This window comes from Myodes glareolus, chromosome 13, assembly GCF_982192425.1.
Source record: "Myodes glareolus chromosome 13, mMyoGla1.1, whole genome shotgun sequence".
Taxonomy (NCBI): domain Eukaryota; kingdom Metazoa; phylum Chordata; class Mammalia; order Rodentia; family Cricetidae; genus Myodes; species Myodes glareolus.
The window spans coordinates 8,722,197-8,735,678 of record NC_142038.1 but is presented as its reverse complement, the minus strand read 5'-3'; the positions used below and the strand labels follow the sequence as shown (position 1 = coordinate 8,735,678).

The 13,482-nt window shown below is 51.4% G+C and overlaps 2 protein-coding genes across 12 annotated transcripts in view; one reads left to right on the top strand and one right to left on the bottom strand.

The window, feature by feature from the left end:
• The window catches only part of Slc66a2 (solute carrier family 66 member 2), a 32,322-nt gene extending 27,415 nt beyond the window's left edge, over nt 1-4,907 (top strand). For all 7 annotated transcript variants that reach the window (XM_048419337.3, XM_085676372.2, XM_048419340.3 and 4 more), the window contains one exon: nt 3,812-4,907. In XM_048419337.3, the coding sequence (XP_048275294.2) occupies nt 3,812-4,019 (208 nt within the window). In that variant the 3' untranslated portion in view covers nt 4,020-4,907. The remainder of the gene's footprint in view (nt 1-3,811) is intronic.
• Nucleotides 4,908-7,719: 2,812 nt separating this feature from the next.
• The window catches only part of Kcng2 (potassium voltage-gated channel modifier subfamily G member 2), a 71,251-nt gene continuing 65,488 nt past the window's right edge, over nt 7,720-13,482 (bottom strand). For all 5 annotated transcript variants that reach the window (XM_087895905.1, XM_087895907.1, XM_087895906.1 and 2 more), the window contains one exon: nt 7,720-8,743. In XM_087895905.1, coding sequence (XP_087752031.1) covers nt 7,964-8,743 — 780 coding nt within the window. In that variant the 3' untranslated portion in view covers nt 7,720-7,963. The remainder of the gene's footprint in view (nt 8,744-13,482) is intronic.

Genomic DNA, 13,482 nt, shown 5'->3' with positions numbered 1-13,482 from the left:
GTTTTCTTTTATTGCTCTTGCTTTTGGTGTCTCATCTAAGAGAACTTTGTCTGACCCAGGGTTACAAATACCTCCAAGGGGACATGAGTTGGGTAGGTGTCAGTCCTGGGGGAGCTTTTGTAGGCGGTGGCGGTGGTGGTGGTGGCGGCTTAGTCCTGGACAGAGGTCAGCATGGTCAGCATGTCAGTGGGCTGACTCTGGGAGGCAAGGCGAGCAGGTGCAACAGTTGGTTTTACTGTCCTGGGTGCCAAAGAGAGGCACCCCTGTCGGCTGCCCAGGGCAAAGATGAGGTGAGGAGGTATTTTAAGAGCAGTGATCTGGCAGCCTGGTTCGGAAGAAAAATGCTGGAGCCAGGAATGAGGTAATGGGAGCCTAGATTAAAACAGTGCGGGAGGACAGACGGGTCGGGCCAAGAGGCCCATTGGAGAGAGAGCAGTCAGCACTGGGCAGAGAGGGAGCGAAGAGGGAGCGGGAGCCATGTCTAGGCCTCATGATCTTGATCTCCCTCCCTCCACTCCCTGATCTTGAAGTAGAAAATCCAGGCCTCTGGGATGACTGCTCCACACCCACGCTGGCTCTTCTGCAAGGCTCTCTGCCTGGGAAAGCAGATATCCTGTACCCTGGGTAGCTTTTGGCTAGACCCCCAGTCAGCTGTTTCTTCCATCCAAGGATGAGAGATGGACTTCTTGGGATGTGCTATATCTTTATCCCCATCCCCTCCCCACCCCACCGCCATTTTCCCAGACTGCCTTGGGCTTTTTCTCTCTTCCTTTCCCACCTTCCCCGCTTTGAGACAGGATCTCTCTATGCAGTCCTAGAACTTGTTATGTGGACTAGTCTGGCCTTGAACTCACAGAGACCCTCTTGCCTCGGCCTCCTAAGTACTGGAATTAAAGGCATACACACCCCATCATGCCTGGCCTGTTCAATACTGGATCCCCCTGCCTTGGTCTCTTGAGTGCTGGGATTTCAGGGGCAGGGCTCACTCTTTGCACAAAAAGATTACCACTGAAGTAAAGGATTGGGGAACTCCTGTGTGGAGAAAAGCTAGTGTCCATTGCCCTAGAGCAAACAAAGAACTAACAGTCCTAGGAAATTGACTGTGAATCTGCCCTGTGTACAGTGGCCCCGTAGCTTCTCCTGTGTAGACCGTGGTCTCCTTTCTCCCTGCTACTCTCTGAGCCATTCAGAGCATGTCAAAACCTCAACATGATTAGATTCCTGTCTCAGGACCAGAATGCTGCTGGCGTCAGCAGCCAGCTATCTTTCCTGGAGGGTAGAGAACATCCGAAGGAAGGATCCAGGGGGCTAAGAATATCCCTGTCCCCGGGCAGTGCCATGCTCCAGCAATTACCTCATGTCTCCACTTGGTGTTACAGACACAGCTATGCACTTGGGGCTGATGGGCTCTTAACAGTGAGGGCAGCTGGGCAGGTGGCCTGGGCAGGGACAGGTGGTCTGGGGCTAAGGGCTACAGCTGTGTATCCTGTGCTGAGACCTGTCTTGGCTGAACTTTGGAGTCGAGCCCAAGGGATCCCAACCTACTTAGTATGTAACATTGGGCAAAATTATTTGAGCACCATCTTTCTTTCTTTTTTTAAAAATATTTATTTATTTATTTATTATGTAGACAATATTCTGTCTGTGTGTATGCCTGCACGCCAGGAGAGGAGACCCCATTACAGATGGTTGTGAGCCACCATGTGGTTGCTGGGAATTGAACTCAGGACCTTTGGAAGAGTAGGCAATGCTCTTAACCTCTGAGCCATCTCTCCAGCCCCTGAGCACCATCTTTCTGTGTCTAACTGGGTCATACAGGTCACCTTTGCATGTTTGGTCCCAGCTCATGCTCACCATGCATCTGTGACTCTGAGGAGCAGGTTGGCCACCTTTGCTGCAGGCTCTTCTTAATCGATGTTGGTTTGCACAAGACTGCATGCGCCACAGCTGGTTCCGATTTCTTTCTAGGCCATGACTTGTCCCTTGTACAGCCCAGTCTACTGTCTGACCAGGGCTTTGTGCCATTGACTATAAGACTGGACCCTGAGAGTTTAGCACCTGCTTTCTTCTTGGGATACATGGCTGTCCAGGCGTTTCCTGCGGGCCTGGACAGGAGTGACCATCCCAGAAGCCTCTGGAAGTTTGGCATGTCTGTCTGTTGTAGGGGGTCCTGGCCTCTGTTTGATGCTGCCTGCCTAAGCAGGGAAGTGACCCCAAGCTCCCCATGTTCTGTTCCTCTCTTGAGGGACTGCAGCTGAGGTGTGAGAGTCTTGTTGCATGGCCCAGATTTCATTCCCACCACTTGCTTCTATTACCCTGGGTATTCTGAACCCAACAGTTTGGCTTCACCCAGTTTTTAAAAGTAACTTATCTATTTTGATTTTATGAGCATTGGGTGATGTTCTTGCTTACATGTATGTCTGTGTGAGAGTATCAAATCGCCTAGAATTGCAGTTAAAATAAGCTGCCATGTGGGTGCTGGGCATTGAACCTAGAAGAGAAGCCATTGTTCTTAACTGCTGAGCCATTGCTCCAGCCCCTGGCTTTACCTGTTGTTAAAATGAGAACTGGAAACCTTGACTACCATAGAAGATCCTATGGAAGTTGTCTCCTATTCATTTGGAGTTGGAGGATTATGAGGGACCTTGCCACTTGTCTGAGAGGTGAAATCTGGGGTTCCTGACCATGTCATACAGACTGACTTCATCCACCTGCAACCTCAGACTTGTCCAACCACATGCGAAATATTAGCCAATAGTAACCTTCATATAGCCCTACGTTACCATACCTACTCATCAGGGGTCCTTTGTCTGGATTCTGTATGTCTGTGGTGTCTTCTCATAATTTGGTTTTCCAGTAATACTGTGCGTTTATTTGCTTTGAGACAAAGTCTTGTAGCTGAGGCTTATCTTGAACTCCTAATCCATCTGCCCCCACCATTCAAGTGCCACCACACCTGGGTATGCTGCTCCCTTTGTTTTGGGGCAGCTGAGCTACAGCACTGGGATTGGCGTAAAGAGATAGCCATTTCAGGAAGGAGTAAGCTGGTGTCCCCGAGAGGACAGGAAGCTGGCATATTACAGAGCGGTGGCCAATGAAAGTGGTTGTGTCTAGCTTGTGGGATGTCTTCTCTGCATAGTGTATTAGGGGACTTGCAGCTGTAAGCGCCAACCAGCTGTTTGCCTGGGGGCATCAGCTGCAGCCTGCACACTTGGACTGCCTGTGGTTTAAGTTAGTGCCACAGGTCCAGCTGCCAGGGAGGTTGGACCTGTTTGCACCTATTCCACAGCAAAACAGTTATATCTGTGTTACCTAATGCCACGGGAAGACAAAGGATGCGTGGGGCAATAGTCAGTGGTCGTTTCTGTTTCTCTAATGGAAGAGTCTCTTGAGAGGACAGCCACCTTATACTTTGTGTCCTGCCTCTGCCTTCACCATCCCCCTCCCACATCCGTAGCACCCTGTGTGGAAACCTACTGGGCCAGGCTAAAGACCCCTGAGGTCCTGGCCTCCCTGGGTACCAGCCTTTATTGCTCTCTGTGATTAGGCCATTCTGAAGGCCTGGCCAGAGCCATGGTCTGATCCACGGGTCGGAACACCCATGTCCTCGTGTGAGGTAGAGTGTCCTCTCTCTCTCTGGGACCAGGGAAGGGTGCAAGGTGGTAGGGTGGACAGGCTTGGGTCAGGGGATCCCACCTCCTTCTGTGGTTCCCATTTCTTAACGTGCCCTAATCCTTTGGGTCACACAGCTGACCTCTGTATATGTCCCTGTTCTTGGGTCAACGCTGACTGCCCCTTTGTACTCTTCCAGCCTGAAGATGGTGCTCATGTGGACGAGCGGTGACACCTTCAAGACAGCCTACTTCTTGCTCAACGGCGCACCTCTGCAGTTCTCAGTCTGTGGTCTACTACAGGTCATGGTGGACCTGGCTATCCTGGGGCAGGCCTATGCCTTTGCTCACCATCCCCAGAAGCCCGCCCCCCATGCAGTACACCCTGCCAGTGCCAAGGCTCTCTGAGGCATCTAAGGAAGGACAAGGACACGCGACCTATCAGCCGTGGGTGCTGACTGCCAACCTATGCTTCCGCATTAGGGAGGCTGGCCCTGTGCACTCCACAGATGAACAGGCCAGGTGTGGGCAGAGATGTGAAGTTGAGTGCTTGTCCCCATAGTCTTCAGGTGGGGGGCTCAGGGACAGTGGAGCTCTGTGATGTTTTCAAGGTGATGGAAAAGTCTTTCCCTACCTCCTTCAGACAAACACTGGCCTGACGCTGAAAGAGGTTCATGCAGCTGAGCAAGATGGCAGGCACAGCAACCCGCCAAGTCCCTTCCCCTCAGCGAGCCTCGTCTCCTAGCAGAGCTTGTGGCGCGCTAGACAGTGTGCGGTCATAGCTGCTGGTGGCTTGTCTGTCCTCAAGCCCTGTTCTGCCCTTGTGTACCACGGGTGTGTCTGCTGCACCCTGTAGAGATGGAAGCCACTGGCCTGACACTGGTCACTGTATTTTGCCCCTCTCTCTGCTCACCATGAGATCATGTATGCTTGGCAGCCCCGTGCTGACCTGGCTGGCTCCTGGGTCCAGAATGTTCTAGATGCTTCTGCGTAACAGTTTCTTCTCTTCTGCTGGGCAGAAAGAAGGGCTTTTTGTGCACACAGTGATGCCATCCACAGTCAGCACAATAGCTCTGATGGTCGTGGTGGCTCACCAGATGGCTGAAGAGGCCACACTGTGCCACCTTCAAGCTTCCCTCAGATAGTCTAAGTGTGTGAGCAAGATTCTTGCTTACTCTCTGGTTTGTAAGATGTTTATTTTTAAAAAAAAAAATGAAGGGAGATGTCTGTAGTGGTAATTGCCTCCAAAGTAAATGCCTTCGGTTGCAGGCCCAGCTGCCGAATGAATATGCTCCATGTGGTGTCTCGTCTAAGTCAATAAATTGCATGTGGGTCTGGTAGGGAGGATGGAATCGCAGCAGGTGCACAAGGCGGGGAGGGGGTTGTGAGATGTAGGGTGCTGGATGGTGGTACCAATTTGTGTAGAAGGGTGACAGGCACTAATTTGGGGTTTGGGTGCTGGTACAGGGTTACATTGGATTGAAGGGCTCATGTGGCCCTTAGGAACCTTGGTCCATGCCTGAGTGGATGAGGGCATCTGTCTGGCATTTAAGGATGTGGACTTGAAATGGACTCACATTGCCCTCCATGAAGTGACAGAGGGTTCCAGGTAACCCAGAGATGTACAGTCATGACTGGGATTATGCTTTTCCAAGCTGTGGAAGTAGAGACCACTCTGGACCAACTGTTTAACAGTGAGGAAAGAGAAGCTCGGGAGTGAGGCACTGCCCGGGCTTGCTTCTGTTCTCTTGCCTGGCGGGGTGCTGGTAGACTTTGGGGTCATTGCCTGCATGACTGAGGCTGCACCTCACCACATTTCAGAGCACACAAACCCAGCTGGCTCTTGGGGTGTGAGAAAGACCTGCTTTCTGCAGCCCCATCATTGCTATGGTTGTGGTCACTGTAAGGATCACAGGCACCAAGGATGCAGCCAGTGCACCGTGGTGCCTTACTAAATATTTCCATATGGACTGCACCTATGTCCCAAGAGCACTGGTTGGAATCTGGGGAATACGTGTTCCCTGAAACCAAACAGGAAGCTGAGGCCACAGCATGCCCAGCCCTCTATCCTTCTGGGAAGTTTTTCAGGAGGTGGAGGAATCTGCCTGGGTCTCTAGGCAGAGAATCCCAGAGCAGGTGGTTTGCTAGCTCAGAAGGAATGTGTCCTTCCCTTCCCACCATTCTCAACAGAGCTGGCTGTTACCCCACACCATATGGTAATTCAAGGTGGCTTCTAATGCCCCTGGTTGAGAGTACTGTTGGATACTGGCCAGAACGACAATGGATCCCATGCTCATTCCTCATGACTTCCCTAACTTCCAGGGGACTGCAACCTGAAGTTTACTTTTGGGGGGTCTTCATGGAGGAATTCAGTGTACCTGTGTAGCAGAAGTCCATACTGCCCCTGGAGAAGAGAGCCACCTTGAATGCCAGCCTGGTACAGAAGGTTTCCTTCTGGCTAGATCTCTGTCTGCTGGTACCAAAATCCCTGTTGGGACCTAAGCAAGCCCAAAGCCATTGCTACAGGAAGGGCAGTTCACCTTGGAAGCCCCAGACCCGCCTCCAGTGTGTGTTCAAGGTCTACCCACATTGCTACACGTGCTAGGGAGGCAGGCCTGAGCCCAGGGTCCACTGGGTAGCTTCTAGCTCTACCCCCTCTTTGAGGAAGCTCTGGCCCTTCCACTCCCTGCATTTCCCAAGTTGCTTCAAAGGTATCTTTAAAAACCCTGTTGGCTTTGGCCTTGGTAGATGTGGGGTCCATTAGCAAGAAGAGGGCTCTGTTCTGTAGAGGGCTGCAACCACAGACTCAGCAAACCCCATGCTAGGCTCCAGGTTTCAGCCAGGCTTGGCCAGCCCCATCCTGAGCAGCTGTTTTCTCCATCTGAAAGCTGAGCATCCCTTTTGTCTCAAGGAGATTGTCCAAAGATTCCAGAGAAGCAGGAGAAGGTTGCCTTGGGTGGGTCACGGGCCTCCATCTCTTGCTTGGCCCTGGAGTGTTGCTGCTGGCAAGACCAAGTTACCAGTTTGCTTCCCAGGCCTCTTATCTCTCATACCCAGTGCCTTGACAGGTGAAGCCCATTTGTGTGCAGGTCTGCCACCCCATGCCACCCCTACCACACATCATAGGAAACCAACCTGCCCCCCCCTTTCTAGCTCTAGGAACCCCAGGCTCAGTGTGGACCCCACAGAACATAAATGATACCCAACTGAGAGGAACTCAGCTTACTGCTGTGGGGGGGGGGGGCTGACAACTTTTTATTTGGTTGCAGTAGATTCTTGCAAAGCCAGTGGTACAAGGACCCCAAAGGGGCCTGTACTGAGCTCATATAGGGGCCTTGCTGAAAGTTACTTACTATGCAGTAGGCAGTGAATGACCTGAAGACAGAGGATCTTCCCTCCTGATGGAGGAGGTCTATCTCAGGTATGGTGTGTGTGGGGGTAGGGGGTGTCAGTGAACATCTGATCCGCCTGCCTCCACTTCCCAAGTGTTGTGATTACAGGCATGTGCCACCACCTGCAGGCTTGTTGGAAAGAGCGAAGCAAGATCCATTTTCCTCGCCTCCACGGAGCAGAGAAAGGCCATGCTTCCCTGGCCTATCAGTGTCCCAGCAAGAGCCTCCTAGGGGTGTCCTCACCATCTCCTCGAACTGCCCCTGTACCCCACTAGACCTGTCACCCGGGTTTTTGCTCTCACTTGAGGGAAACATCCCAATAGAAGAGAACATCCCCTGGAGACAGATAGCCTTCCCACAGGCTAGCTGGGATGGCAGGGAAGGGGTTAAAAGGCCACTCTGCAAACCTTGAGCAACTTGATCACCTGATTGAGATGGTGTGGAGGAACAGAGCATGGTCAATGCTGAGGTTTCTCCTCTCTCTGCCAAAGAGCAGTTAGGCAGAACTGGGGGCTAAGTACCTCGTCAAACCTCTGCCCCATCGCTTGGCAGGTGATGTGGACATGGGCTGTGTCAGGTGTCCTTTACATGGGATAGTGCCCACTGAGGGTCCCAAGGTAGATGTCACCCTCTATTCCCTGGGGGCTGCCCTAGATTAGGAGCCAGTGGGTAGGGGGCAAAAGTTAGAGTGGCTGGCATTTGCTTCAGGCTTGGAATTTCTGGGACTCAATTATTTTTAATTAGCCATAGAAAATTTAAAACTGGAGGGAAAATAAAAAGCAGAGAAAGACCAGGCTGCTATATCCTCCAGGCTACGCGAAGCTCGGGGTTGCTTGGGGTGCCAGGCTGGCTGCAACGACATGCCAGACCAAGTTTGAGACTCCTGGATCATCAGGCCCTTGGTGTCTCCGAGGCTTTGGATTCCCTTCCCCGCCCAAGCTCTCAAGCAGAGCACTCGGTTCAGGGTCCCCTCCGGCTTGGGGAGCTCCCTGCTGTGCCTGCGCTCTCGGGGTCCTGCGAGTTGTCCTCGGTGGCGCTGGCCGAACGCGTGCTGTCGTCGCGTGTGCTGTCCTCATGCAGGACCGGCTCAGGGCTGGCCGCGCGCTGTTGCTGCTCCTTGAGCTCCGAGTAGGAGCGCGAGAAGGTGTGGAAGATGGAGGTGACCGGGAAGGCCATGAGTAGAATGCCGCTGAGGATGCTGCTCAGCGCCACCACCTGGCCGGGAAGGCTGCGCGGCACCATGTCTCCATAGCCCACGGTGGTCATGGAGATGACGGCCCACCAGTAGCTGGCGGGGACGCTGGAGAAGTCGCGGCGAGCGCCCAGCTCGCGCTCGGCCAGGTGCACGAGCGGCGCGAAGAGCGCCATGGCCACGCAGAGGAAGAGCAGCAGCAGTCCGAACTCGCGCGCGCACCGGCGCACGGTGAGGCCCAGCGAGCGCAGTCCCAGCGAGTGGCGCGCCAGGCGCATCACGTAGAGCACGCGCAGCGCCCGCAGCAGCCGCAGCACCAGCCCCGCGCGCTCCAGCATCTTGCTGCCCGTGGGCCCTGCCGCCAGCCCCGCGAGCAGCGACACGTAGAAGGGCAGGATGGCCAGGATGTCGATGATAGCAAGCGGAGTCCGCAGGAAGGCGCACTTGCTCTCAGCCTGCAGGGAGCGCAGCAGAAACTCGAAGGAGAACCAGGCCACGCACACCGTCTCCAGCACGAACAGGTTGCGGCACTTCGCGGAGCACTCGCCCTATGGAGGAGAGGGACACCCGGTTGGTGGACAGGTGGTGGCTACAAGGAAGTCAGTCAGGGACGCGGGATGTCACATAGATGCCGTGCCAGTGACATGTGGGAGTGGGAGATACAGAATTTGGCTGAAAAGGCCCAATCCCTCCTCCTCTTTTGAAGATTTATTTGACATCATTTCCGTACGTGGGTAATGAGCAGGGTGAGTCCGGGAAACTGGAAAGGCAGTTAAAACCTGGAACCGCTGACCTCTGAGCACTTCTGATTTGATCGATGAGATTCTACAAAAAGCGCTTTGGCATGAATAACCTAACGTTCCACTTTTGGACAACTGGGCAAAGGAGAGGAAAAGGAATCCCAGTGCACCGAAAGAGGTAATAGAAATTAGAACGGGAACGCCAAAACAGGGCAGCGCTGAGAAGTCGGTTCTTGGAAAGATCGAAATCGATACATTTCATACAACAAGAACAGGAAATGCAGGGCGGGACACTGCTACTACCACCAAGGAGGAAAAAGACAGAGGAATAAAGTGTCTGCGAGGTGGGCAATTTAGATGCAATGGGCGAATTCTAAAATGGCGAAACAAAAACGAGCATGGGAAGAAAAGAGGATCTGGATACACCTAGAGCAAGCCTGGAGACAGATTAATTCAGCAGTCTGCCCACACAGAAATCAGGGGTTCAGACGGCCCATACACAGCGTTCTCTAGCGTTCCAAGTGTTAAACATCAAGTCTTTACCATCCACCACAAGAGTGGAGGAAGCACTTCCGAGTTCATTCTGTTGACCTCGCCACAAAACCCAGACAGCGTGAGCTTAAGACACCTACAGAAACTTAATGGTAAACAAGACCAGGAATGTTGGTACACAGCTCTAACCTCAACACTTGGGAGACAAGAGGCAGGAGGATCGGGAGTTCAAGGCCATCCTCAACTATACATCGACCTTGAGGCCCGAGTAGGCCACATGAGACCATCTCAGAAACAAAAATGAGAACAACAATAAATGCTTGAAGTGATAACAAACAGAACCCAGCAGCGGACAGAGGACTTAGAAACCATGTCGGAAGGAGGGCCTTTGAGATGGCTCAGCAGGTAAACGCATTCGTCACCAAGACTGATGACATGAATTTGATTCCTAAGACCCACATGGTGGAAGGAGAGAACCAGTTTCTGAAAGTGAACCTTCACCTGTGGGTCATGGCACACACATGCCACCCCTCCAATAAATAGATACATTTACTAAGAAAAAGGTACAATGGAGAAAGATTTTTGCTAAGGAAGCAAGGTTGACTTAGCACCTGAAACTGATTAATATAATTCGTAATAATAACATCATTAAAAAGAAAGATTAGACCCAGGTGATAGTGGCACACACCTCTAATCCCAGCACTCGGGAGGCAGAGGCAGGCAGATCTCTGTGTTCGAAGTCAGCCAGGGCAACACAGAGAAACCCTATTTCACCCCCCTCACCCCTTCCAAGTAAGACCAGATAATCAGGTCTGCCCTTGGTTCTCTGAGCAAAGGAGTTCTGAAGATTCAAGCTAGGATAGTCAGACATAAATAAGTTAAAAATAAAAATAAATCCAGTTTGGAAAGGAAGAAATGACATAACTTTGTGTACAGAAAAGCCCAGAGAATCCACTAAAATAAATGAACACATTAAAGCTGAAACAGTAATTCAGTAATATTGAAGGATATGAGATAAATATACAAAAGTCAATTTTATCTATACAAACTTTCAACAAATAACCTGAAAATGAAAAATTTTAAATTTTATTCACAATACCATGAAAGAAAGTATACCTGTAGCGCGCGCACACACACCCACACACACACCCACACACACACCCACACACACACACACACACACTTGGTGCCATTAGTTCTGAAGGACAGTCCACACAGAAAGAGTTTGACGGTAACAGGTCAGTGAGAATATGGAGGAACTGGAACTCTCATACACTGCCGATGGAGTACAGACTGGTCCAGTCACTCTGGAGAACATTCTGGCAGCTCCTCCGATGAGCAGTTACCATCAGACTCCACAGTTCCATGTGTGGGTCTCTGCTGGTAAAGAATGTCTCCAGAGAACTCATACAGGACTTCACACCAGGAGGCAAAATAACCAAAATGTGATTCTATGGGCTGTGGAATAATCCTTTTGTACACTGTGAAGATTTGTCACTGTGGTTGGTTTAATAAAGACACTGACTGACCAATAGCTGAACAGGATAAAGTTAGGCAGGAGCCAAACTGAGAGTGATGGGAAGAAGAAAGGCAGAGTGGGTCAGACGCCAGGAGATGAAGAGAAGGCAGGACGTGTAGAAAATGAGGTAACAAGCCATGGCCCACGTGGCAAAGCACAAATAGAAATATGGGTTAATTTAAATATAAGAGTTAGCTGGTAACAAGCCTGAACTATGGGTCGAGCATTTGCAATTAAGTCTCTGCATCAGTTACTTGGGAGTGGCTTTTGGGACAGAAACTTCTGCCTACATCTATGAATGAAGAAAAAAGAAAATGTCAGTTCATATGATGAACTATTCTGAATCACCAATGGACACCAGTGTAAGTGAACCCTGGAAATGTGACGTGAGAAAAGCCAGGAACAAAAGACATACTTGATGGTTCAATTCGTATTAAAAGTTCAATTAATGAAGTCTACAGAAAAGTGGACTAGTGGCCGCCAGGGGTTGGGGTTGAGGAGCCATGGTTTGGGGGACATGGGGTTTGGGTGATACGAGGTTTGGGGGACACAGGGCTTCATTTATGGTGATGGACTACTTCTGAAAACCATGGAATAGAAGATACTTCAAATGTGTTAAATATACAGTAGGTGAATTGTACCTCAATATTCTTACTAGAAATAATCTCTAGGCAAACCTCAGTGTATGTGGCTAGCTGGGCTACAGAAAAGAAGCAAATGGCTACAGGCAGAGGTAGAACTGCATTTGTCAAACAGCCCAGAAGATGGTTATCTTCTGGGAAATGGGGAAGACCTAGTTGGCCACACAGCCTCAAGGCTGCCATATTTTACCTGATCGTTTCTCACCCTACCACAGCCACCTTCGGCCCACAGGCTGTCCCGGCTCAGAGCATTAGATTCTGTGCAATAGAATCTGTCACCAGGTCACCTCCGCTGTGGGGGAAATATCCACAGAGATGTTCGCCCCACGTAGGCTCTTGGTTTCAATTCCTACAAGCAGCCTCTGGGTCTGTGTGAGCATCTGGTGTCTGAGGTCCAGTGGACAGAGTGGTAAGGCCTGCCGCCTTCTGTCTCGAGTGAAACCTCCACTCAGAAGGGGTCTGAGGCTTCAGTGGTCACCAGCAATGACTTGTAGGTGTACAGACAATGATGACACCTGTACACAGTGGGACATGGGTGGGCGAGACACTCAGGGATGTGCAGGCCATCTTGTGTATGCAGGGTGGGACTCTGAACGATCACTACTCTGAGAGGAATGCAGAGTGCTGGCATTCAAATTTCTCTGCTTAACTCTGCAAATCCTAGCTAGCCACACGTACCTGGCGATCTGTGTCTAAGGGTACTGTGTGCAGAGTCCTTTGCCTTGTCTGCTCCTGCATTCGTGGGCTGCTGGGACCCTCACCTTGACCTACAGATTAACCTGTATTGACCTGCATCCTGCTGTGTGACTGGAGAGGCCTTCCCTGGGCTCTCATTTCTGCTAATGCGGAGAGCAGTGGAGGCTGCACTCAGGCTGGGGAAAGAGTGCTGGCCCCGGGCCACAGTCTTACCCACTGCTGCCTGCTGCTGCCAAAGTCCCTACTCCCAGACATAGAACAAGAGAGTCTAGCCTCAGCCTTGGTCAAGGAAACTCTGATGCACACTTCAGAAAGGACACTGGATGTTTACAGAGGTGGTCTGTTCATCTTTGTCTCAGTGTCCCCATCCCTGTGTTGCTTGGGTAGTTTTGACCAGGTCCCACACATGGAATCTGAATTTGGCAGTTTGACCTCAAGGACATTACCCTAAAGGCATGGCTGCTGTCACAAAGTGGGAACAAAGAAACCCTGTGTCCCCTGGTGGGTTGAGAACCACAAAACAGGGAGCACCAGGGCCCAGAACATATCCACTATTGGCCTGTATGGGAGGGTATGGGAGAAAGACCCAGATGCTGCCCCCCAGGGACCCAGCGCAACCTCCCTGGCTAGAAATTACTGGGTAGAGCCAAGGATGGTGGTATCTTCAAGCCCGAGGTTAGTGTAATGGAGCAGTTTCTGGAACTTTCAACCTAGAAGGCAGAGCCTGATTCATCATGGCAAGACGTATCTGCCCTACTTGGCCAAAACCAGGGCAGGAATAAGGATGCACTCATCCTCGATTGCCCCTGGAGAGCTTCTCCGTGAAATTTTATTTGACATCTGCAAGTACTTTTCCTCATTGGAGCTCTGATTATTCTGCAAGCTGTACGGTCCCTGTGCAGTGTTAAGATGGGAAGGCCTGAGGGTTGGAAGGAGTCCCCACACAGTCAAGAGTCCCTGGAGCAGCACACAGGCACAGTGTCCAGGCGGAGGCAGTGTTAAGATGGGAAGGCCTGAGGGTTGGAAGGAGTCCCCACACAGTCAAGAGTCCCTGGAGCAGCACACAGGCACAGTGTCCAGGCGGAGGCAGCATGGGTAGCTCTGTGACCAGGACTTGCAACACTCCAGACTGCCCAGGAGCTGCAGCCGTGTCCAGCTTTCGTGAAGCAAATATAGCAATACAGGAAGTTCCAGATTTT